At 42.2% G+C, this 25126-nt stretch overlaps 1 protein-coding gene across 1 annotated transcript; it reads left to right on the forward strand.

Moving 5' to 3' along the window:
* The first annotated feature begins 892 nt into the window (after nucleotides 1–892).
* Nucleotides 893–23349, forward strand: LOC133912504 (nuclear cap-binding protein subunit 1). The gene is made up of 19 exons (XM_062355274.1): nucleotides 893–1118; nucleotides 6496–6555; nucleotides 7956–8012; nucleotides 9106–9177; nucleotides 9410–9472; nucleotides 10467–10643; nucleotides 11168–11293; nucleotides 11371–11437; nucleotides 15032–15228; nucleotides 16018–16088; nucleotides 16984–17068; nucleotides 17753–17821; nucleotides 19881–19999; nucleotides 20320–20458; nucleotides 20602–21102; nucleotides 21374–21673; nucleotides 21856–22034; nucleotides 22604–22715; nucleotides 23013–23349. Exons 1-19 carry the CDS (start codon nucleotides 1032–1034, stop codon nucleotides 23130–23132), a joined length of 2601 nt encoding a protein of 866 aa, XP_062211258.1. The 5' UTR covers nucleotides 893–1031; the 3' UTR covers nucleotides 23133–23349.
* The last annotated feature ends 1777 nt before the right edge of the window (nucleotides 23350–25126 follow it).

A 25126-nucleotide genomic window follows, 5' to 3' on the forward strand; every position in this document is an offset into this window, starting at 1 on the left:
TTCTTGGATCGAGTGGGGAATTGGGGACGGGTTTTCGAGAGGCTTCATCAAAGCAGTGGGATACAATGATGGGCTACAACGAGGGCAAAGATGGAAATGGGACTTGAGGGATGATACAGACAGCCAAATCGCTTTGTGTGTGCCACATTGAACAGGCAGAGCACGTTGCAGAGCATGTGAACAGTGCAACAGTAGCAGGAGGCCGAGGCGAAAGATGTAGTAAACTTTTAAGTCTTTATAGATGCATGATGGTGTTCTTCAAGCCAGCTGAGCAATTGATCTAGCCAGGTTAATGGAGTTGCTTGTATTTTCAGTCCACCCAAGCACTAATAAGATTATAAGAGCTCTAGATCTCCAATGAAGGAACCATGCGCTTGCTTTATTGGCAGAGTGTCGTCGAGCACTGCACCCGTCGGATTCAAACTAGGGTGACTATTTTCTTCTTAACTGAACGTCAAAGCTTCTAGCATAATTTCAGAAAACAAAATCATCACCAATTAAACAACACGCTAGCAGTTCTAAGACCATCCCCAACTATATTCTCTTCATTTCGTTCTCTTCCTGATTTCCTTCTCCGTTCCCATTCCTTTTATTTTCTCTTATCTTCAACAGCTTCCCTTCAAAGAGAATCGCGAAGGAAAAGAAGAGAGAATCCCGTCCTGAAGGGGATGACCTTGAGAATCCCGTTGTGAAGGGAACTGTGAAGGAAAACCGTTGAAACGCTGAAAGGAATGAAAATTCTTTAACAACGAGATTTTGATCCTCGAAAGAAATCCGTTAGGGCTGGCCGAAGGAGAGTCGCTAACACAGTCGAGCACGGGCTAAGCGTCTTGCTCGCACCACGGGCGTCTGGTGGTGCTGTAATCCGTTCGCTGCTCGCTCTTCCATTCCGACTCGCGCCGCACCGAGCCAGCAGCCGCGTCCGAAACCAAAAACCCGCCCCCAAACCAAAACCCTCGGCAACCGACGCCTCTCAAGCACCCCGGCAACCGACACCTCTCACCCCCGCCCACCTCGCCGCCGCGGACGCCATGAGCGCGGGCTGGAGGACGCTGCTGCTGCGCATCGGCGACCGGTGCCCCGAGTACGGGGGCTCCGCCGACCACAAGGAGCACATCGTGAGCGCCCCTTCCCCCATCCCGCCCGCTGTTTTTCCCCCGGCGCGCCGTCGGTCTCCGAACCCTAGATTATCGGCGTGCCGATTTGGTTGGGAATGTGCTGGATTTTCCTTGGGCCGTGTCGTGTTTGCTTGTCTCTGCTTTTGGTCGGAGTGTGTTTGGGAGCTCAAATCCCTAGCTCTCGGTTCCTGTTACCCGCACTAGCGCTTGAGACCTATGTTTTTTTTATCTATTGAACCGCTGCGGCTTGAGCTGGTTAAAAAATGATCTTAAAATTGTTAGTGTGATTGTACTAAATGGTAAATAGATAGCATCAGAGCAAAAATACAGGCAGATCACTTTCGCATTAGAATGCCTTCCACTTTATTGCTGGACGGACAGGCCATGAAACCATCCGTTGTGCAGAAATACCTCCTAGATCCTTCTTCTGCTCGTATCTGCAAACATATGCCACAACATAATGAATATGCAACTTTTGCTTGACATTTTTTTTTAATTTAGCTAACTAAATTGGTATACCCTTGTGGTTACACAGGCTCGTGCGGGCCAGGGGCGCGGGCATAGGGCGCATGGCGTGTGTGGACGTTAAGTGGTCACACGACATGGTATATGTGCCGGCACTTGACGCACGGATGTGTACTAAGAGGAAACGTTCTTGGTCATTTGCCTAAGTGTTAGTATGTTTGACCAGAGTCAGGGTTGATCAATCCTGGCGATGTCGGCTCCTACGAGTGATGAGGCTCTGAGTCTTGGGCAACGCTTCAACCACCGATGCTCCCCTTGCTACCGCCATGACGATTGCGACACCGAGACGTTGGTGGGTATGATGTGGTTGTCCAGCGTGTGGTCAAGGAGGTTGGTGGTGCGTCGTACCCGATCCTCACACGGAGCAACTACGCCGACTGGAGTCTGCTCATGAAGATCATGCTGCAAACTCGCGGCCTCTGTGATGCAATGGAGTTTAGCGTTGCGGATTTTCAAGAAGACCACATGGCACTGGAGGCTATCCTCCTGGTCATGCCCCAAGAGTTGATCAGCACACTATCAAAACGAGCACCAAGCAGGCTTGGGATGCCATCACGTTGATGTGTGTCAGTGACAATTGTGTTCGCAAGGCCTCGGCGCAACAGCTGTGGAAGGCTAAAGGCGGTGGAGGATCTTCCCTCCGGCCTCTTCACCAACCTTGCTCACACTGGAAGGAAGTGACTGGAAGGCTAAAGACGGTGGAGGATCGCCCCTTCGGCCTCGTCACCAACCTCGCTAATACTGGAGGAAGTGACTGGAAGGCTAAAGGCGGTGGAAGATCGCACCTCCGGCCTCGTCACCAACCTCGCCACGCAGGGAGAAACGATGGAAGAACAAAAGGTGGTAGAAAAATATCTGCAAGCAGTCCCCAAGAGATTTTCGTAGATTGCTTTGTCCATTGAGGCTCTTCTCGATCTCTCGATGCTCACGCTGGAGGAAGTGAATGGTAGGCTAAAGACGGTGGAGGATCGTCTCGGTCCGGAAGAATCCCCTACCGTCGGCGGAAAGCTCCTCCTCACTGAGGAGCAATGGCTCGCTTGCATGAAGGAGCGGAAGCAGCACCAAGGGTCCTCGGGCAGCAGAAATGCCTGTCGCCGTGCGTGAGCACCACAGAAGAAAGGGGGAGGCGGCGGCTCCGATGGCAAGGAGGTCGTGAACGATCTTTCCCACGACAAGTGCCGCAATTGCGGGCGTTTTGACCCAGAGCGAGGACGAAGAAGACGAGCCTGCGCTCCTGATGAAGCAGGTGTGCGCTCTCAGTGATGTGCAGGAGCCCCCTGCCAAGCCACGACAACCTTGACGAGCCACACGCGCAAGTCCACCTTGGTGCCAGCGACAACGGCAACCACTTGGAGGGTTGGTACTTAGACACCGGTGCCACTAACCACATGATGGGTCGCCATTATGTCGCGAAGTTCGACCGGTTACTGTTGCGGACAGTACATCAGTTACTATTGTAAATAGTACGTCAGTTACTGTTGCAAACAGTACTTCAAGGTGTGGTGGGCTCCGTCCGTTTCGGAGATGGCTTGGTGGTCGACATCCTCGGCTGTGGCACCATCCTGTTCGTTGGGAAGAACGGAGAGCACAAGGTGCTCTTCGGCGTCTACTTCATCTCATGGCTGAAGAAGAACATCATCAGTATGGGCCAGCTGGACGTGGGTGGTTCCAAGCTGCTGATCGAGGCTGACTTCTTGCGAATCATGGCGATCCAGGCAGAGGTGGAGGTGGAGAGCGGTCGGAAGTTTTGCGTCCTCTGCACTGACAACGGCAGCGAATTCACGTCCATTGAATTCACGCGTCACTGCATGGATCGCAGCGTCCAGCGACACTTCTTCGCGCCGTACAACGCACAACAGAACGGCGTGGTGGAGAGGCACAATCAGTCGATCGTCGCGACAACGCACGTGCTCTTGAAACAGAGGGGCATGTCGACAGAGTTTTGGGGAGAGGCGATGAGCACCGATGTCTTCCTGCTCAACCGCGCATCGACGAAGAGCCTGGATGGCATGACGCAGTTCGAGGTGTGGCACGGTCGGAAGCTGACGGTGAACTTCTTGCGCACCTTTGGCTGTCTGGCGTACGTCAAGGAGGCGCGATCGCATCTGTGGAAGCTTGATGACAGGAGCACGTCTTGTGTCTTCATCGGCTACGAGTGTTGCGTGAAAGCATACCGCCTCTACGACTCGAGCACCAAGCGTGTTCGCGGGTCGCGAGATGTGATCTTCGACGAGGACGCCGGATAGAGCTGGGAGGCGGATGCAGCCGGGAGTGTGGCTCTGTCAAGTGACTTCGCCGTGGAGTTCATGGTGAGTCAAGTCCATCTCTCGATAGCTGATGGGCCCACCTTAGCTGGAGGAGGAACATCTTGCGGTTCGCAATCTCAATCGCCACCGCGTCCCAAGGTCTGTGAATAGCGGCGCTAGCGGAAGTGGCATCGGTGATGGAGGTGACCTGGTGGTACGGCGAATGGTGAAGGAGATTGGTAGATCAACTGCGTACTCGACGTTGACGCTGACCAATTATGCTGAATGGTCCCTTATAATGAAGGTCATGTTGCAGGCGCGAGTCCTGTGAGACGTAGTCGAGCACGATGTCGATGTTGTCGAGGAGAACGGGACATGGACGCTGGTGGAGTTGCCGAGTGAACACCCAATCAGGCTCAAATTGGTTTTTAAACTCAAGAAAGACGAAGTTGAGGTTGCGATTATGCACAGAGTCTGTCTCGTCGCCAAGGGCTATGTGCAGCTACTGGGCGTGGACTTCGATGAGGTATTCGCACATGGATGTGAAATCCGTGCTAGAGTCTGTGCGCCTGCTGCTGGTAGTAGTTGCCCAAGAGGAATGGTCGCTCCATCACATGGATGTGGAATCAACATTTCTCAAACGACGAATTGGAGGAGGACGTCGCAGGACTTTGTGCTCTTCTCCGGCAACGATGGACCCCGACGACTGTGGAAGCACGCTACAGCTTGTGACAAGCACTACACGCATGGAACTTGAAGCTCGATAGCACTTTGAGGGTTCTTAGCTTCGAGCAGAGCGCGCAAGAATTTGTGACATACCGGTGTGGCCATGGCAACATGTTGCTACTCTTTGGAGTCTACGTGGATGATCTGATCATCACGGGATTGTTTGAGAAGGACGACTGGTTGGCTACACACAAGGTTTAGGGGGTGTATTGTTAGGATAATCCTTGTGTGTACTGTTCGCAACAGTAACACGGCTACTGTAGCAGAAATATCTCTGCCACTGCAGAAACAATACGTCGTCTATTGTATCAAACCGACATACTGTAGCTACACTAGACCGGTTGTTGCCTAGAAATATGGGGTGACCCCCTGCAAGGTGTGCCGTGTGCTCCCAGATGGAAGCTTGGGATGAGCTTCATCCGATTAGAGGCTGTCAACAGCCATAGGTTTTTTGATGTTGGAATAAACATCAGAAGCTGCTGGCACCGAATGTGCTTTGTCGGATGGAAGTACCGAATGTGCTTTGTCGGATGGAAGCACCGAATGTGCTTCATTCGATGTAATCCGTTAGAAGCTATTAACAGATATAGGCTTTGGGTGTTTGAATAAACATCAGAAGGTGTTGGTAGCGAAAAAAATTCATGTGTCCAGTGTGTGCTCGCATGTGTGTTCTATCAACCCACCTCTCGTAGGATCCGAGTCCAACAGGCTGCACCACATGATCTTCCAAATGGAACACATTCTCGTTTCGCAATGGTGTCACTGTAGTGTGTAGAATCTGATTGAAATTAGGCCTCAGAATTGGAATATAATCTTTTACCTGGTTGTCTGCTTATATTTCCAAACCCTACCATTGGTTATGCTAATTTCTTTTGCTTAGCCTCGACCCTCTGTATTCCGTCTCTCCCTAGTTGGATTTGGTGTATGTAATTTGGTCTACTTAAATTTATCATGTATATGTAGGAGTGCATTTTAATTTGAAAGGTTCTGTGCAGAGAAAAAATTGGCTGCAAACTAGTATGCTATGAATTCCCCAGCTGAAAGTTTTGCACAGCTGCTTATCACAAAGCAATGCATACTTAAAAAATTGGAAATGCAGGAGTCTGTATTCTGGAGTTGCAAATCTGTGTTTTGATTATTTGGGGAGTTTATGTGTTAATGGATTACCGTGCTTCTGTTGAATAGGATCTTTTGTAAGTGAATCTGTGACTATTGGTTAGCGATTTGGTAAAATGAATATTAAATTATGTGTCCGCATGATCCCAATGCGTTACTTTTAACTTAGGATCTGTTTGGTATAGCTCTCTCTGATTCAAATTCTCTGCGGAGAGTGATTCTCTGGGGGAAGTGATTCTGTGGCTGAAAGTGATCCTCTAGAATAAACTATATAGAGGAAGTGATTCTGTGCGGGAAGTAAATCAGGGGAAGCTGATTTTTTCAGCTCCCCAGCTTCTAGTTCATTTCAGAGAATCACTCCCACAGATTCCACTCAGAGAGCTAAAAGCTGAAAGCTGCTGTTTGACAGAGCTTCCTCTGATTCCAGTCGGGAAGCTGCTCTGGGAGCTCTGCCAAACAGGCCCTTATAAGTGCAACAGGTGGAGTTTCTGATGCTATTTTTGTTTAAACAAAGCAGTTTGAGTTAAATGATTTCACTACCAATTATTTAACATGATGTAACTAGGGTGCAAAATGAAGAGGTATATCAAATTTCTGCACATTTAACAGCTAGAACACTGTTCCCATGTTTGTTTTCGTTGCATATTTACACCATCATATAGTTGTTGCAACTCATGGACATTGGTCTGAAGATAACGATATAATTTCATGTGTTATTTATGTTTCTTTCACATTTTTTTTTCTGATAAACATTTGCTTCACAGGAAACTTGTTATGGTGTACTATGTAGAGAATATGAACACTCCAAAGAGGCCATATTTGAGGTCTGTATGCAGTACTGCTTGCCCACATATTGTTGTCCCTATTTTCTGATCTGGCGATTCTTTTTGTAGTATAATCTATAATGTGTAGATCGACGAAGAAATATGAATATCTAACTGGTGTGTTTCTAGATGTAGTCCACTGGCTAAGTGAATTTAGTATTTGTTAAAGCAACTAGCATCAAGGATGTCAGAATCACGATCCGTTATAACTTTTTGTTTGACAGGATCAGATCGTAGGATGAAGAATGAAGATTATACGATGTTCTGAAAAATACCTATATTTATATATAGTAACAAATTTTATTGTTGAGATATATGTTTCTACTGCACAACACTTAAAGTATTTGATTAGACTTGAGTAGATTAAACATTGCACCAGGGGCATCTATTCCATTCATACAACATCAGGTGCATGGAAGCTTTCACGTAACATCATCTCCTTCAGAATTTTGTTTCACTTTAAACCAGGCTTAGGATTGGACCCTCTCTTAATCTGTGAGCATCTATTGTAGCAAAAGCTCTTTACCATATCTGCGAGCCATGTCATGAGCTTCGATTTACATGAAGCATAAGGTGAAAAATGCATCCGCGAGACACATTGCCACCCTTTATCACATCCACAACATCAGTGAGCTTCGATTTTTATTCAACATCTCTGGTTATAAAATAAGCCTTTTTGCCACATTTCGAGCCGCAATATTGCCCTTGCCACTGCAGCAACTCGGTGTGTCGCCTGCAGGACCCGTTGTGTCAGCAAGCCACTTTGGTTTGAGCGGTTCCTAAGCCTGGTGCAAAATGAAACTAAACTGCAAAAGATATCGTGTCATGTGAATGGAATCAATGCATTGCTTACACATAGTGTTTTGTGCATAAGATGCCAATGTACTCGGTATAATGTGCAATTTATTCATTAAACTTTATGAATTTGTAAGTGCTTTAAAATTAATTGAATTAAACCAACCTCACATATTTATTTAGTCCAACTTTGGTCCATTCCATTGAGACTCAATCCAATTTTATAAAAGAAACGATTTAAAAGTCCAATATAATGATAAAAGGAAGCATATTAGACTAACAAAGCTTAAATTAGTATAGGATAAGGAGATCGAATCCAATCCTACAAGATCTCGATCCTAGTACTGATCCGTGTCATGTCAACTTCGTGGGATTGTAACCAATCTGTACCTTGATCCTGACAACATTGCTACTGAGTGATTTTAGACTACTCTTTTTTGACAGTGAATACAGAAAGGAAAAATGAATGCAAAGAGGATATATCTTACATGCTGCACCTTGTACATTTGCTTACTTTGTATAAGCCTGCGAGAGACACCATTATTAATTATTATATGGTTGAAGTACCTTGAGGTTCTAACTGAAACAATTTCTTTTCCGAGCAGTTTCTCCTTCAGTGCGCTGAACAGTTGCCTCACAAGATTCCTTTCTTTGGAGTTTTGGTATGCAAATATTTACTCTAAAGCTAGTAGCATATTGCTATTTTATGTTATCTCGCCTTTTTGCTAAAATTTTGTGTGGAATATTGCAATATTATATATTCTCAATATAATGTTGACTTTTTTGTTTGCTTAATTATGAAGGACAGCAACTTATACCAGCATTATGAAAACAAATTCCAGATGCACATTTTGTCCTTTTTCTCAAGTGTTCCGGAGTTATGTTTATGGAATTATTGCTACTGTATATTGCGTTTGGGTCACTAGTTACAGTGACACTGCATAAAAATAGATCCAGAATTCTGGTTAACATGATGGTTGATGGTGCTTTTGTGGGAGAGGACACTAAAGTTCACTTATGTTCTGGCTCATAACTTCATATGCTGTTGAGCTAGGTCTTATTGTGCTTGCACACAAACAAATTGACATAACATACCCTGTGCTGTTTCATTTATGCATTTGGATTTCGCTATCTGCTGCTTCTGTATGATTTTTTATTATTAGATATCTCCTCACCTCTGTAATGCCAAACATATATTTTCAAGAGTAATCAATGCCACACATATTCTCTTCCCACCATTTTCATATGTACAGCGGAACTAGCAAATGTTCCAGGTTTATGTGCATCTACATGCACAGAGATTTAGTTGTGCATCTCATGGTCTCCTCTGTATGATAATATCGGTCTCTTTCATTACATGGGCTTGACATTGCTTATAGTGTGTTCAAGTCTTTGTTGTGCGAGACAATTGTGGTGCTGAACTATTGAATTTTGATTGCATGTTTTTATGAGGACAGGACCAGGTAGCTAATTTTGTTAACTTGGATCAAATGAAAGGCAAATTTGTTGCCATGCGTATTCTTGTATAGAAGCTTTCTGTTTTCTAATGAATCTCGTCCATAGTCTATGGTGATGTGTGTTTTCACAACTTTGCAGCCTAATATGATCAATATCTTGCACCAGTAACATTAGAGTTTATATTATGATGCATTGGTATCTTTGGTGATTTGTTGTAAGAACAGGATGTAACAACATGGTTCTTATAAAATCAAGCTAACTCTTTGTTATTGTCTACTTTGTTTTTTTAAATGTCAGATTGGTTTGATAAACTTAGAAAATGAAGACTTCGCCAAGGATATTGTAGATACCACACATGCCAACTTACAAGTATGTACCCTTATTTCGGCATTACTTAACAGAACAGTATCTATTATCCTTTTCTCTCCCTTGTTCCACCAGATACAGTTTCTCTATAAAAATATTTCAGCAATTAGTGTTACTGTAGATGTTATTTTGGCAAAAACTGGATACTGTGTCAGTTAATGATTGGAAAGCCACTCTTTGGTTCCTCCTAATAAGATCATCCTATCTATAAAAGTGACAGATGTCTTCATTGCAGGATGCCTTGCATAATGAAAATCATGATAGAATTAGGATATTGCTGCGATTTCTCAGTGGCCTGGTAAGTAATACAGCTGGTTTGCTTCGTTTTATTTGTTGTCTTAATATCCCTAATGTTTGCTTTCCTGTATGTCCTAACTCGTGATGCTTGTAGTTTTACAGTCGGCATCCTCTCTTGTTTTGAATTGACAATGAATCTGCACGAATAGTTTAATTTATATACATCTCAATTATGCTGATGGCTGTTAATTGTCATTAGTCTTCTTGATACTCAGCTAACTTGGGGAGCAAATGAATAAGCTGAAAAACCTGTTCAGTTCACAGTACAACTTCGTGAATAGTTCTAAAGCTAAAGTACACTATACTCCCTCCAGTCAGAAGTTAATGTTATTTTAGAATGGTGCACAGTCAACTTATTTTAACTACAAAGATTATCTTACTAGCATTTAGACCGGTCATATGAAAATGATAACAGTAGTATTGCCTCGAAAACTGCTGTCTCAATATTATAATTATCATAAGTTCCTATTAGATGTGGAGGTCTGCGGAAGAAATACTTAAAAGGGCTTTATTTATCTTAGGTGCTATTTCATGCATCTTTGCCACTTTGGCTTCTACATTCCGCAACCGGAAGTGGAAGCCATTTAGTTCCAGCTCCAGAAATAAGATTTATTTATTGATTAGATATGTCCGTGGCGCTAGTTAACAATGTACGCTCTATCAGTTATCATGCTACGTATGACTGGTCATTGTTAGATTTATGGTCCTAAAATATGAATTTGGTCAGCCGATAGTTTAGGATAATGCTGTATTTAAATTAGGTTTGATATCTACTATTGGCACTCTTGTTTGAGTTTGTTAAGTTTGGAAAACAGTGAATACTTTGACACCCTCTCTCTGAATAACGGAGGCATTTTTTTCTGATCTTTTTATGGCATGGTAGAAATGTTTTCTTGTATTGAACACCATATGCATGTATCGTGGTGAAGCATATATTATTTCTGTTGTTCGTTCACTTTATTGTCTTAATTGTAGATCTTATGTTTGCTCTGTAGATGTGCAGCAAAGTTGTCGTTCCAAATTCTTTAATTGAGACATTTGAGACTCTATTATCATCTGCTGCAACAATATTAGATGAGGAGACTGGAAATCCATCGTGGCAACCACGTGCTGACTTTTATGTTTATTGTATTTTGGCCTCTCTTCCATGGGGTGGTCCAGAATTGTTTGAGGTAACTTTGATTAACTACTGTAATTCACTGCTTATATGAACCAACATCAAATTTGGTGCCTAATATAAGTAATTTAGCGACTGTCATACTTTGTTCTGGGGTTATGCAGTTGTATAGTGTACATGCATTTGTTAAGCCACCCTCTTTCACACACACTAGAAGAAGAAAATCAAAAGTCAAAAGTACAGTTTGGTACTGTTCCATAAATCTACCCAGAAAAAAAATGAATGTAGTATGTTCATGTGCAAAATTTCGAAAGTATGGTGAGATTGACATCGAAGTTTTGCATGTGTCTTTAGCATAACATGTATGCCATCCACTGATTCCCCCTCCCCCCCTTAGATTTGGGAACTTTTGGAACACTTTATCATGTGCTTTACACACTTTTGACTAAATGGGGGTTAATGCCCACTAAAATTTCTCTCTAATAGACAAAGTGTCGTGCTCCTATGAATTTTTTTCCTAGAAGATTTAGCAGATGGGAACTCGATGGTAACAACAAGCTTATGAATTGTACCATGCAGCAAGTTCCAGATGAGTTTGAGAGAGTTTTGGTTGGTATACAGTCTTACATAAGCATCAGAAGGCATTTTGATGATATTGCTTTCTCAGTCTTTGAGACGGATGAAGGCCACTCTCCCAACAAAAAGGTACTGCTAATCTTCTTAATACATGAACATGACACTTGCTTATTTCTTGATTCAGTACTAAAAGCTAGTCCTTGCAGGATTTCATGGAAGACCTATGGGAGCTCATTCAAGTTCTTTCTCGCAATGGATGGAAAGTTAAAAGTGGTATGGAAGACAACCTTAAAGATTTCTTACAACAACAACAACAACAACAACAAAGCCTTTCAGTCCCAAACAAGTTGGGGTAGGCTAGAGATGAAACCCATAAGATCTTGAAAGTCTAGTCATGGCTCTGGCACGTGGATAGCTAACTTCCACGCACCCCTGTCCATGGCTAGTTCTTTGGTGATATTCCAGTCTTTCAGATCCCTCTTTACAGACTCCTCCCATGTCAAGCTTGGTCTACCTCGACCTCTCTTGACATTATCCGCACGCTTTATTCTTCCGCTATGTACAGGCGCTTCTGAGGGCCTGCGTTGTATATGCCCAAACCATCTCAAACGATGTTGGACAAGCTTCTCTTCAATTGGTGCTACACCAACTCTATCACGTATGTTATCATTCCGAACCCGATCCTTTCTTGTGTGGCCACACATCCATCTTAGCATGCGCATCTCCGCTACACTCAACCGTTGGACATGTCGCCTTTTAGTTGGCCAACATTCTGCGCCATACAACATCGCAGGTCTAATTGCCGTCCTATAGAACCTGCCTTTTAGCTTCTGTGGTACTATCTTGTCGCAGAGGACGCCGGAAGCTTGGCGCCACTTCATCCAACCGGCTTTGATTCGATAGCTCACATCTTCATCGATTTCACCATCCTTCTGCAGCATCGACCCCAAATATCGAAAGGTATCCTTCTGAGGTATCACCTGCCCGTCAAGGCAAACCTCATCCTCCTCGTGCCTAGTAGTACTAAAATCGCACCTCATGTACTCAGTTTTAATTCTACTAAGCCTAAAACCCTTCGACTCCAAGGTCTGTCTCCACAGCTCCAACTTTCTATTTACCCCCGTCCAACTATCGTCGACTAGCACCACATCATCTGCAAAGAGCATACACCATGGGATATCACCTTGTATATCCCTTGTAACCTCATCCATCACCAAAGCAAAAAGATAAGGGCTCAAAGCTGACCCTTGGTGCAGTCCTATTCTAATTGGAAAATCATTGGTGTCACCATCGCTTGTCCGAACACTTGTCACAACATTATCGTACATATCCTTGATAAGGGTAATATACTTTGTTGGGACTTTGTGCTTCTCCAAGGCCTACCACATAACATTCCGCGGTATCTTATCGTAGGCCTTCTCTAAGTCAATGAACACCATATGCAAGTCATTCTTTTGCTCCCTGTATCTCTCCATAAGTTGTCGTACCAAGAAGATAGCTTCCATGGTCGACCTCCCAGGCATGAAACCAAACTGATTTTTGGTCACACTTGTCATTCTTCGTAAGCGGTGTTCAATGACTCTCTCCCATAGCTTCATCGTATGGCTCATCAGCTTAATCCCACGGTAATTAGTACAACTTTGAATATCCTCCTTATTCTTGAAGATTGGTACTAATATACTCCGCCTCCATTCTTCGGGCATCTTGTTTGCCCAAAAAGTGAGGTTGAAAAGCTTAGTTAGCCATACAATTGCTATGTCTCCAAAGCATCTCCACACCTCAATAGGGATACCATCAGGGCCCATTGCCTTGCCTCCTTTCATCCTTTTTAAAGCCTCCTTGACCTCAAACTCCTGAATCCTTCGTACAAAACGCCTGTTGGCATCATCAAAGGAGTCGTCCAGCTCAATGGAAGAGCTCTCACCTCCTCCATTGAACAGCTGGTCGAAGTACTCTCGCCATCTATTCTTAATCTCATCTTCCTTCACCAGAAGTCGATCTGTCCCATCCTTGATGCATTTGACTTGGTTGACATCCCTCGTCTTCCTCTCATGGATCTTGGCCATCTTATAGATGTCCCTTTCCCCTTCTTTCGTGTTTAACCGCTGGTAGAGGTCCTCATACGCCCGACCTCTTGCTTCACTCACTGCTCGCTTTGCGGTCTTCTTCGCCACCTTGTACTTCTCTACGTTGTCAACACTCCTGTCCAAGTGTAGGCGTTTGAAACATTCTTTCTTCTCCTTGATAGCCTTCTGGACATCCTCGTTCCACCACCAGGTATCTTTCGCTTCGTTTCTACTTCCCCTCGTCACCCCAAACTCCTCGGAAGCCACCTTCCGAATGCAAGTCGCCATCTTTATCCACATATTGTTTGCATCACCTCCTTCCTCCCAAGAGCCCTCCTTAATTACCCTCTCCTTGAAAGCTTGAGCCGCTTCCCCCCTGAGCTTCCACCACTTCGTTCTAGCGACTTTAGCGCGCTTATCCCGCTGGACACGTATCCGGAAGCGGAAGTCAGCCACCAAAAGCTTATGTTGAGGGACAACACTCTCTCCAGATATCACCTTACAATTTAGGCAAGCACGCCTGTCTTCCCTTCTCGAGAGGACGAAATCGATCTGGCTTGAGTGTTGGCCACTACTAAAGGTCACTAGATGGGATTCCCTCTTTTTAAAGAGAGTGTTAGCTACGATCATGTCGTAGGCTAGAGCAAAGCTTAAGACATCCTCTCCTTCTTGATTCCTGCTTCCATAACCAAAGCCCCCATGCACCCCCTCGAAACCTGTGTTAGATGTACCCACGTGGCCATTGAGGTCTCCTCCTATGAAGAGCTTCTCGCCAATAGGTACACTCCTAACCATGTCCTCCAGACCTTCCCAGAACTCCCTCTTGGTGCTCTCATTGTGGCCTACTTGAGGGGCATACGCGCTGATAACATTGAGAACTAAGTCCCCAACGACCAGCTTGACCAGGATAATCCGGTCCCCTTGCCTCTTGACGTCTACCACTCCATACTTGAGGCTCTTGTCGATCAAGATGCCTACTCTATTTTTATTTGTAGTTGTCCCCGTGTATCACAGCTTGAAGCCGGTATCCTCCACCTCCTTCGCCTTCTGTCATTTCCATTTGGTTTCTTGGACGCATAGGATATTAACCCGTCTCCTCACCGCTGTATCAACTAACTCCCGTAGCTTACCCGTCAGGGACCCTACGTTCCAGCTACCTAAGCGGATCCTACTTGGCTCGGCTAGCTTCCTTACCCTTCGCACTCGTCGAGTCAAATGCGAAGACCCTTGCTCATTTTTCACTACACCCGGGCGCCGATGTAGCGCGCCACTAAGGATGCGACGACCCGATCCTTGCCCACTTATCACCGTATCCAGATCAAGATACGGCGCGCCACCAAGGGGGTGACGGCCCGGCCCTTGCTCATTTAACACCACATCCGGGTTCCAATGTGGCGCGTCGCTAAGAGTGTTACGCCCCAACGATTTTCTTTCGGGTTTCATCTCCATAAGAGTGGCTGAGTTTTGTGTTGGCTCGCCAAGCCTATCACAACCCTCCTCCTTTACCCGGGCTTGGGACCGGCTATGTCGAGACAACATAGGCGGAGTTAACCTTAAAGATTTCTTACTGATAATTATATTTCCCTAACTTTCTGTTTCAGTAGCATTTTATATTGTGTGAGCTGCGGACTGTTTTTAGTAGTTATTTCAGAATCTGTTCTAGCTGTTAATAAACCCCTTACATACACATTGGTTGAATTTTAAAATACCTATTGTTTTGTCAAATTAGGTCGCATTCTATCCAAAATCTTTGCTGTCTTATTATGACTACAGAATGGAATTCTAATTACTTCCTTGGCAGTTCCAAAACCCCACTTGTCATTTGAAGCTCAGTTGGTGTCTGGAAAATCTCATCGTCTTTCCCCGATTAGTTGTCCTCCGCCTAGTCTCTCGCAGTCATCTTCTGAAATATTAAAAGGGCAGGAGAAACACGAAGCTGATCTGAAGTATCCTCAAAGACTTCGCAGACTCCATATCTTTCCAACAAATAAAGCCGAGGTAGTTTGCAAGTTTACGATTTACAGACACTTTGTATGCTTTGGTCGCTATACGCAATCTAAACCTGAATTGAATTTGCTACTGGTTGTTTTTATTTTTTACATTGCAAACTCAGTTGTTCATATCCTCTAAAGATCATATATTTTGGCTCTGAGCTACTTCTTCCATCGGTTGTCAGATGGCTTGCTATGGCTTTGTGCATGTCCGGTGTAATGCTCCTAGCTGCCCTGCATTCAATACTGAGTTAGAAGTTGAAGATACATTTTAGTTTAAGCGATACACATTCTGAAATAAGTTGATAATAATATTTCCCCTATCAGATCCTTTGGTTTCTGAAACTACTGCCAAATGTGATGTAAATGAAGTCCATCTTGTAATGAGTTAATATATCATAACTTTTAACATGTGTCCTGATACAACTGTTCTTTCTTGATACATAACATCTTAATATTGTATAATGTAACTCAATTTGCTTTTTTGTCCCGGGTAGTTCAGTAAATAATATGGAAATTATACATTTTGCAATTGTATTTCTGTGCCTTCATGTGCGTGACACATAAGTTCTGTGTCCTGGACATGAAAGGGCACTATGGCTGGGTGAAGTTCCTCTAGAAACCTAATCTATATGCACATTGGCTTCAGTTGTCCATCAATGAAACCCAAACTTCTTTCGATTTCCATCCTTGATATTATTCACTTGTAGGTGTACCAATTAGATACTATAAATATACATCTCCATGACCACTGTATAGTGTTTTGCACATCTAATCAGCTATTGTTCGTTCACAGAACATGCAACCAGTAGATCGTTTTGTTGTTGAAGAATGCATGTTGGATGTGCTGCTTTTCTTCAATGGATGGTCAGTCTGTATAACTTGTATTTTTTTCTGAATTTAAACTTACTTGATTGTCGTGGTATTGTTAATACCTCTATACCTTTTAATGATTTGTGATTTCGGAGGATATCACGTTTCTGCTTGTTAACTGTATTCATGGAAGACACGTCTGGTACTAACTAGTTGTTATGTTTGCTTGTCAGCCTCTATGTAAATATGCCTTTGTGGTTTCAATATTGAATACTTCATTTTCTCCCATTATTCAAGCTGGTTATATTACTCCCTTGCTTGAATCCATCGTGTGAGTTATTTAAGTAATTAAGTTTTATCCCATGAGCCTAACTCACCGCCCTCAGAATAAGCTGTAGAGGGTCTGCATTGTTTGCTGCCCAGTTTCTTTTTGTGCTGAGTGATGACCACGCGCAGGGTCTGGATCATGCTCCCTTTGTCACTGAATATAGGATGTCCTTGAGTCTTGACTTTCCAGTCCCAAATGCAAGATTCTGACCTGGATTTGTTTTTGCTGTCATGCACAAGTAAAAAATTAAATTGTGAAAGCATGTTCCGAGACCATTGTAATGACATTATTTTCATATAGTCAATCTATATAATTTTGGATGTACAAATATTTATTGTACAGAAGTTTTACCGCGTGAATCTCAGTCCTATAATTAGTGATACAAGGACGATTTGACATTTACAGTGCAGATTGTCTAATTTTCTGAGCAGTTTTGCTACGGTTGAACTTTGCTTATGGCTATATCTAAAGAGAACAGCGGTAGTATTTAATGCATATAACTTGATTAACCTGCATTTAGTATGGCATCATTGAACTTTGTGTTGCTGATTGTCTATTGAATTATAGAATTTCAGCTTGCTTACTGATTCCATCTTGGTTATATTTTTCTTTGAAAGATAGTCGAAAAGAATGTGCGTTTTATCTGGTCAGCCTGCCTGTGTCTTTCCGCTATGAATACCTGATGGCTGAAACCATATTTTCACAGGTATTACTTTCTTATTTTTAATATTGACTTATTGGGTATTGGGGGTTTAATGTTAATATCAGCTTCTACCTGCCTTCATTTTACGTGAACTGTATTGTTTAGTTCTACTCGATCTGAATTACTTGTCATGCACACAGAACAGGAAAGGTGTTAACACTTTAGTTTTTGGCATAGTTTGTCCCTATTGATGTACACCTGTCTCTGTAACAGTACTTCCAGTAAGCAGTTAATAGGGGTATTTGGTAGAAAATGTTGCTTTAACAACCCAGATCAACATACATGCACAAGCCAAAACTATCCTCCTAAAGTGTCATCTATTTTAGACTGGAGGGACTAGTCTACTGATTGTCTGAATCTATCAGTCTGCTGATTTCAGCTGATCTCGAAGTATTTTGTACTTTGTGCAGAGAAGTAACTACTGTGAAAAATAGGTTGTCCCAGGCCACTTTCCAACCTGGATCAACTTAGGTTTATAAACATTAATTGCCACAAAATGAATGGATTTTGGAAACACTGATGATAAGTCTGTCGTATGAGGTATCTCTAGGAGTCCAGGATACATGCTGTAAAATTTGTGCATACTGTGTTTCACTTTGAGGTTCACCTTTCCCTGTTGTAGTGAGTAGAGGTGTAGAACATTTTTTTTTTCTGAGTATACTGTTTTATTTTGATATTTTTTTGCAGCTATTATTGTTGCCGAATCCGCCTTTCAAGCCAATTTACTATACATTGGTTATCATCGACCTTTGCAAGGTAGTTCTTTCACGCTTTAAGACTTCATGACTTGAATGCTGTTTTGTCTGTTTGTATCTTACAGTCAGAGTCAATGTACAGCTGAGTCTGTTATGGGATGCAAGTATGCAACACACGTCAATCTTAGCGAATCACATTTGGCAAACTTTTTGTAACATTTATCAATCTTAATTTTTAATTTTGGGATCTAAGTGATATTACTATGCAAGTTTTTCTTATTTACATATATGCAAGCATGGTTTGGTGGAATAGGCTACCAGGAAGGCAGGAAGTAGTTGGACTTTTGACTTTTCTATGGTTGCAAAGTAAATTTATGTTCTATTCAAATTCTCATGAGGTTTGTATCAATCAAGGAGCTATTGAAACAACACAGGATGTGTAATGCTCATGCCATCCTTTTCAGATTCATTGTTTTTGTTCTGTGATGTACTGATATCTTGCCTTAGTGTGAGGTTTCTTGTGAACTACAACACACTGATACCAATTGTTGTGACTGAACACCCATGTGCAACTAGAGGAGAGGCAGTATTTGTTGGATGTGTTGCCTTGTAAAAATCTGCTAGTGGCAGTCAAAGATTAGAAATTAGGATTTTTCAAAATTTATGGGAGCTATATTGGTTTCTGGTAACCAGCCGGTTTCCTCCTTTCTGTCTATCCTGGTTTGCTGTTTCTCTTTTTTATTTCTTATATAATTATTTTTGTCAATATTGTATTGGTTTGGTGGTCTATAAGTATTATTTCAAGATTTCGTTAAAATTAGTATGAAAGCAACTCTTCTTGTTCTTGGCATTATGAAACCTACCGGTCCATGCTGGTGTTAGATAGATATATATTGCTCTATGTAACATCTCCAGAGTATAAGAGGTTCTTTGCATATTGTCACACACACACACACACACATATATATATATATATATATATATATATATATATATACTGGCCTAGGGTTTCTAGGGAATACAAGTTGCTATTCTTAACATGGTATCAGAGTCAAGGTTAGTAAATCCGGGAGCACAACTTAAAAGGTAGAGGGTCCCTCATCCATCAGGCTAGTTTTTTGGGTTGAGTTGGCCCGAGACTTTGGTCGTGGCTCCGGTTGGGCATGTGTGTTTTGCAGGCCCATTGAGACCTAGGCTAGGGGCACTGGCTCGTGGGTATAGCGAGCTAGGTCAGACTGCACATTCTCAGTCAGTTCGTTTCTGCTCCTACTCAGCTCCACTATAGTCATCTCCTGCGTGTTTTGTGCTATTTTTGTGGGACTATCTCTTGTCGTCTCTTTTTTCCATGCTCCAGTTCTTTACAACTTCGTGCTTATTTTGATGCTACTTGGGCTAGTGATCCTTCTGATCACCGGTTTATTTCTGCCTACTGTGTTTTCCTTGGTGGTTCTCTTATTGCTTAGAAGACTAAAAAATAGACTGCAATTTCTTGTTTTAGTGCAGAGGCTGAGTTGCGAACCATAGCATTGTTGACAGCAGGGCTTAGTTGGTTACGGTGGTTACTTGAGTATTTCGATGTTTCTTCTCCTGCACCTACTCCTCTTTACTCAAATAGTACATGTGCTATCAGTATTGTTTGGGATCCGATGAAGCATGAACTCACCAAGCATATTGGTGTTGATGCTTTTTACACACGGACACATGTACATGATGAGGTGATTGCTCTTCAACATCTTTCTTCTGAGCTTCAGTTGACTGATTTTTTCACGAAGGCACATAGTATAGCTCAGCACAGGTTCTATCTCTCCAAACTCAGTGTGGCTGGCCCCCCATGAGTTTTGGGGTGGTGGTGGTATTAGATAGATATATATTGCTCTGTGTAATATCCCTAGAGTATAAAGGGTTCTTTGCATATTGTCACTTGTACATGTATATATACTAGCATAGGGCCTACATGGAATACAGGTTGCTATTCCTAACAGCTGGTAGGATCTTAACCACCATGTTCTCAATCCCTATTGGCATTTTTTGTCTTTCAAGGATTGATTAAAAATGAGCAGTTTTTTTGTCTTTCAAGGATTGATTAAAAACGAGCCTAATTATCTAAAGTTTTGTTTCAGGCATTGCCAGGTGCATTTCCTTCGGTTGTGGTAGGAGCAGTGCATGCTCTTTTTGACAGAATTAGCAACATGGACATGGAGTGCCGCACCAGACTTATCCTATGGTTTTCACATCATTTGTAAGTTGATCATCATTTTGATTTGTTTTGTTATTTAGGACTTCTGCTTTGTATTGCTTATTTTTATTTGGCCTAATATATGATCTCTTCATATTTTCTTATGTGGTCTGTTGCTTGGTACATTCTTCTTAAAGATATTCAAAACCTGAATCCCCAATAATGTTCTCCTCTACTGCTTCTTGTAATCATTAGTAAAATGTCATATACATTGTTAATACAGTTTTCTGTGCAAATGGTTGCAGAACTTAACAGTTTTGTTTTCTATCAAACAATTTACTGTTGCGATACCTAAAAATAATGATGTTGCTCCACCTCTACAGGTCAAATTTTCAATTTATTTGGCCTTGGCAGGAGTGGTCTTATGTTAAGGACCTCCCAAAATGGGCTCCACAACGAGTTTTTGTCCAAGAAGTATTGGAAAGGGAAGTACGCCTGTCCTACTTCGAAAAAATCAAGCAGGTTATTCTTGTGCTATTAGTCATTCCTCTTAAATAAGGAGTGTTTTCTTTTGGCACTTTGTTGACTTTCCATACTTCTAGCTTTGTTTCTGTTGATGGGGCTGCATTTGTTTTAATAGGGATCTTGCATCACCTCTTTTGTAGAGTATTGAGGATGCTGCTGAATTGGAAGAACTGTTACCCCCAAAAGCTGGGCCTAAGTTCAAATACCACAGTGATGAAAGCAATGAAAACACAGATGGCCATAGAGTATCTAAGGAACTTGTTGGCATGGTTAGAGGAAAGAAGACTGCACGTGATATTATTTTATGGGTGGAGGAACATATAATTCCAACCAATGGTGCTGAATTTGCACTCGGTGTTGTTAGTCAGACACTTCTTGACATCGGCTCGAAAAGTTTCACCCATCTTATCACTGTTTTGGAGAGATATGGTCAAATAATCTCTAAGCTATGTCCAAATGAGGAAATGCAGTTACTGTTGATGGATGAAGTTAGTGCTTATTGGAAGAACAGTACCCAGATGACTGCTATAGCTATTGATAGAATGATGGGTTATCGCCTGATATCCAATTTGGCTATAGTCAAATGGGTTTTTTCTCCTGCCAATGTTGACCAATTTCATGTTTCTGATCGCCCATGGGAGGTACATCCTTTGTGTTACATTTGTATATTACAAATTTTCATGTGTCCAGAAAGTAGAATATAGCAACCAAATGAGAACTATATTTGAAGAGATCAACACTTTCCCGTTATAATTGAAAAAGTGACTGTACATACAATGTGGTTTCTGTTTTGTGTGGATGCATGTTTGTTGTAATATCCATCCTTGCATTGTTTCCCCACAATTCATTTGTTATAACTGAGCTCTTCATATGTCATTTGAATATATCTGATTAAAATGTTTTTCCATCAAGATTCTTAGAAATGCTGTTAGTAAAACATACAATCGGATCAGTGACCTCCGGAAGGAAATTCAGTCTCTCAAGAAAGGTCTTCAAGTTGCTAAAGTGGTCAGTGGAAAAGCCATAAAAGAGTTGGAGGAGGCTAAATCAGTACTTGCGATTGCAGAGGGGCAACCTGCTCCAGCCGAAAGACCAGGTAGGCTAAGGCGACTCCAAGTATATGCTGACAAGGCAAAACAAGAGGAAATATCCACTGAAGAATCTTTAGAAGCTAAGGGAGCCCTCCTTGCTCGGGGTCTAGAAGAAAGCAAGGTGCATTATGTGCTTTTGTTATTATCTTTATTATTTGATTTCTCTCTCTGCGTATGCACCCATATGCACGTATCTATAGATATAAATATTGCAGTCTTTCAATATTTTCTGTTATGCTTTGATATCATAAAGTTGACTATCCTTTCACCAACTTACTGTAATCTGACCATTTGGTTTGACAGGAATTGATTAAGTTGCTATTTAAGAGCTTTGTTGACGTGCTCACAGAACGTTTGCCACCTGTTTCTTCTGATGGAGAGATTCCTAATCTACGCGCTGGAGATCTGAATGTAAATTTTGCTGCCCGCGATCCTGAAACGGCGACAATGGAGATCGACAATGAAAATGGAGCAGATAATAGGTTACTCTAATATTCAGTTTGTGTCATCACTGTTATTAGCATAACTGCTTGTATTGTCTTGGAGTCACATATTAAGGGTAAAACAAGCTCTTAAAGATTTTGGACTTGCGGCCCTTTTTTCTTTCTTTTTTTGGTGGTAGGTTCATTTCGATTTGGGGCTTGGTATGGATAGTTGAACTCTGTTGGCGTTCATCTGTGTTACTTGGGATGCAAGTGGCTCAACCAATGGGTAGTTGAGTCACCACACTAGTTCATTTGGCTTCTACATCTAAGGAAAAAATGAACTAGCAATTAGGTGGAGATGCATTTTTAGTTCAAAATAGTGGGTTTTGAGTCAACCCATAAAAATGAAACTTGCATCCCACGTGTTACTCTTGCTGTATTGCACATTAGCACAAATTTTCAGAACATTCTTTCAAAATAATGGGGCAAAATTCAGATGTTCAGTAGAGATCTGGAGACCAGTCAAAATGAGCTGGTTCCCAGATGAATTGATACCTGCTGATTAGAGGAGCTATATTTTGCATTCTCTATTTCTGGACAGCTAACTTGTTTTGTATTTTTCACAGTGAACCAAATGGGCAAAACCCAAAAAATGACTACAAAGTTGGAGAGCTTGAGCAATGGTGTCTTTGTGCACTGGGTTATCTCAAGTCATTTTCTCGCCAATATGCGACCGAGGTGAGTATTGTTATCCCTTTTTGGAAGTTCTCATACTGTTATATGGATAATCATGTTGGACCAAGTTCTTGTAAAAAGAGTTGGACCAACTGGATTTGTCCCGCATTTGGAAACTGCCCCACTATAACTTGAAAGCACCAATTTATTTTGTCTCTTAGCAAGTGGTAATGGCCAGGCTAAGGTGTACTAGAGCCTGAAAATTAGTTCGTGCTTTTTATATAAAGGTTACTTCAGCACATTGTTTTATTGGCTTGAGAAATGTTTGATGTTACACTGATCATACATAATGTCCTGCAGATTTGGTCTCACATTGCAATGTTGGATGAGGAGGTTTTCGTTGGGGATATTCACCCTCTTATCAGAAAAGCTGCTTTCTCTGGTTTGTGCAGATTTACTAGAGAAGGTTCTCACCTTTGATTTTTGGCCCCTCCTTTTGAAAATTGAGTGTATTGAACCTGTATCATACTGGAGTCCAGCTTTAACCATGTTTCACTAATTGGACAGGCCCCCAAGTACTAAACTAATGATTTCGCATGAACTTGTCCATTTCCTTTTTTTCCCTCTTAAGGAAGATTATGAGAGAACTCCAAAACTGAAGTATATTTACTAGGTAATTAAATTATTATTAGCTTTACAGTTGTCTGGAAGTGCAATTGGTTCAATATTTCCCGCGAGCGGTTTGGTAAGCTGTTGAGAAGCAGTACTAGTAGTGTCAGCGTGCCTAGTGAATTGTTAACCAAAAGATACAAATCTTCACAAACATGTGTGTAACGTTGATCATCCCGATATGAAATAAGACTGCATGCAGTGTGCAAATGTTGTACCCCGGGTAACAATTTCTAATTGAATTTTGTATCGAACCGTAAGAGGTGTTGTCCTGGTTGCAACCGGCCTTTTCGGATTGTCAGTGCTTTCCTTAGATGCAAACCAAAGAGACCAGATAGAGCTATATCACCGCTTGACTTAGAAACAAGAGTAAAAGTACGACGAAACCAGTAAATTTGAAAATTCGTTCAACGGAGGCAGCCCACATTCAACAGTTTCTGATTCATTGTGATCTCATCCTATGCCACTTTCGGAATTGGTGCCAGCTCATGTGTAGAGATCTAGATTGTTTTACCTCCACCTGTATGTCCCTTAGTGAATTTTTTTTTGCCCCGTCTTTTCTCACAGAGCCCTGATTTTGATCTGTCCCGTCCTGTTTTAATTAAAATTATTATCAAATTTAATTAGAAGATAATAACTATCACAACATACAAGTCAATAAAAAAAATACATCTAAGATTCACGAGATCTAATATAATATGTAATAGTTACTTATATATATATTGGTTTATAAAAATTTTATTAAAAAAGATAATAAATTTCTTAATAAACATGTTAAACGTGTATGTAATATATACTCTGAGACAGAGTGGGGCGGGACAGAGCTTGACCCACTCTCGTCTCATTTCAATCGGTGTCCCGTCCTATCTTGTCCCGCTCTGATCGGTGCCATCGCATTGTCTTGCCCTAACCGGGGCAGAACGGATAGTGATCCGACGAATCGGGTAGGGATTTAGACCTTACTCGTGCGTCGTTAGTTTTGCCTTCGTCTGTTGTTCCTATGTTGCTCCGCTGCATCCCGTCACCGGGGCTTAAAAAAGTCATGTTGACCTCGACTCCTCGTACCTAGGTTAGCATGGCAAACCTCGCCACATCAACTACGGACGTTACATTACATATACAGCAACCACCACGAGGTCCAACATGTTCTTGTAGCCGTGTAGGTGCAGTATCGCTTGGAGCTCCGCCTGACGGCGATGCCATCGGTAGATCGGCGTGCTGGTCGAATCCCAGTCACGCGGTTCTCGATTTTCACATCCTTAGCTTTTTGGAGGTCGCGTGCTCGCAGCGTTCTCTAGCGGTGACCTCGCATCGTGCCTCCAGTAAAGGATCAAAGGATTCCGCGTAAACATGCCTAACCTCGTCGTCATGTGTTGCTCCGTCACGGTTCTTCAGCTGGCGACAGTTCCATGTCATCCGAAGAGTCCATACGATCGTCTCGGTTCAAATTTACAGTAGTTCCCAAATCATTCCAATGAGTACCATGATTACCATATGATGATGATGTCACTATTTACGGTAACGGTTAGGAACATCCTTCTAATTAAGGTTCGCGAGGCTATTCTGAGCATGTGTTTTTTCTTTAATGTAATTGAATAAAATGTGCTTGATCCAGACTCGTTGTATGAGCTAGAAAAAAGATACTCTGAGACTCTTTGTATTCTTAAGGTGTATTTCTCATCATCCTTTTTTGATATCATGATACATCTCACTGTTCACTTTGTGAATGAGATATACTATATTGGTCTTGTGTTCCTACATCACATGTTTCCATATGAGAGATACTTTACGTTCTCAAGTCGTAC

The sequence above is a fragment of the Phragmites australis genome, chromosome 3, assembly GCF_958298935.1.
Source record: "Phragmites australis chromosome 3, lpPhrAust1.1, whole genome shotgun sequence".
NCBI classification, from domain to species: Eukaryota; Viridiplantae; Streptophyta; class Magnoliopsida; order Poales; family Poaceae; genus Phragmites; species Phragmites australis.

Bases quoted from the DNA above. Each gene is read 5' to 3' on its own strand.
- LOC133912504 (XM_062355274.1), top strand. From the start codon at position 1,032: ATGAGCGCGGGCTGGAGGACGCTGCTGCTGCGCATCGGCGACCGGTGC. The intron at 10,644-11,167 runs GTAACTTTGATT...TGTACCATGCAG, and splicing joins GTGGTCCAGAATTGTTTGAG to CAAGTTCCAGATGAGTTTGA. The intron at 11,438-15,031 runs GTATGGAAGACA...CTTCCTTGGCAG, and splicing joins TGGATGGAAAGTTAAAAGTG to TTCCAAAACCCCACTTGTCA.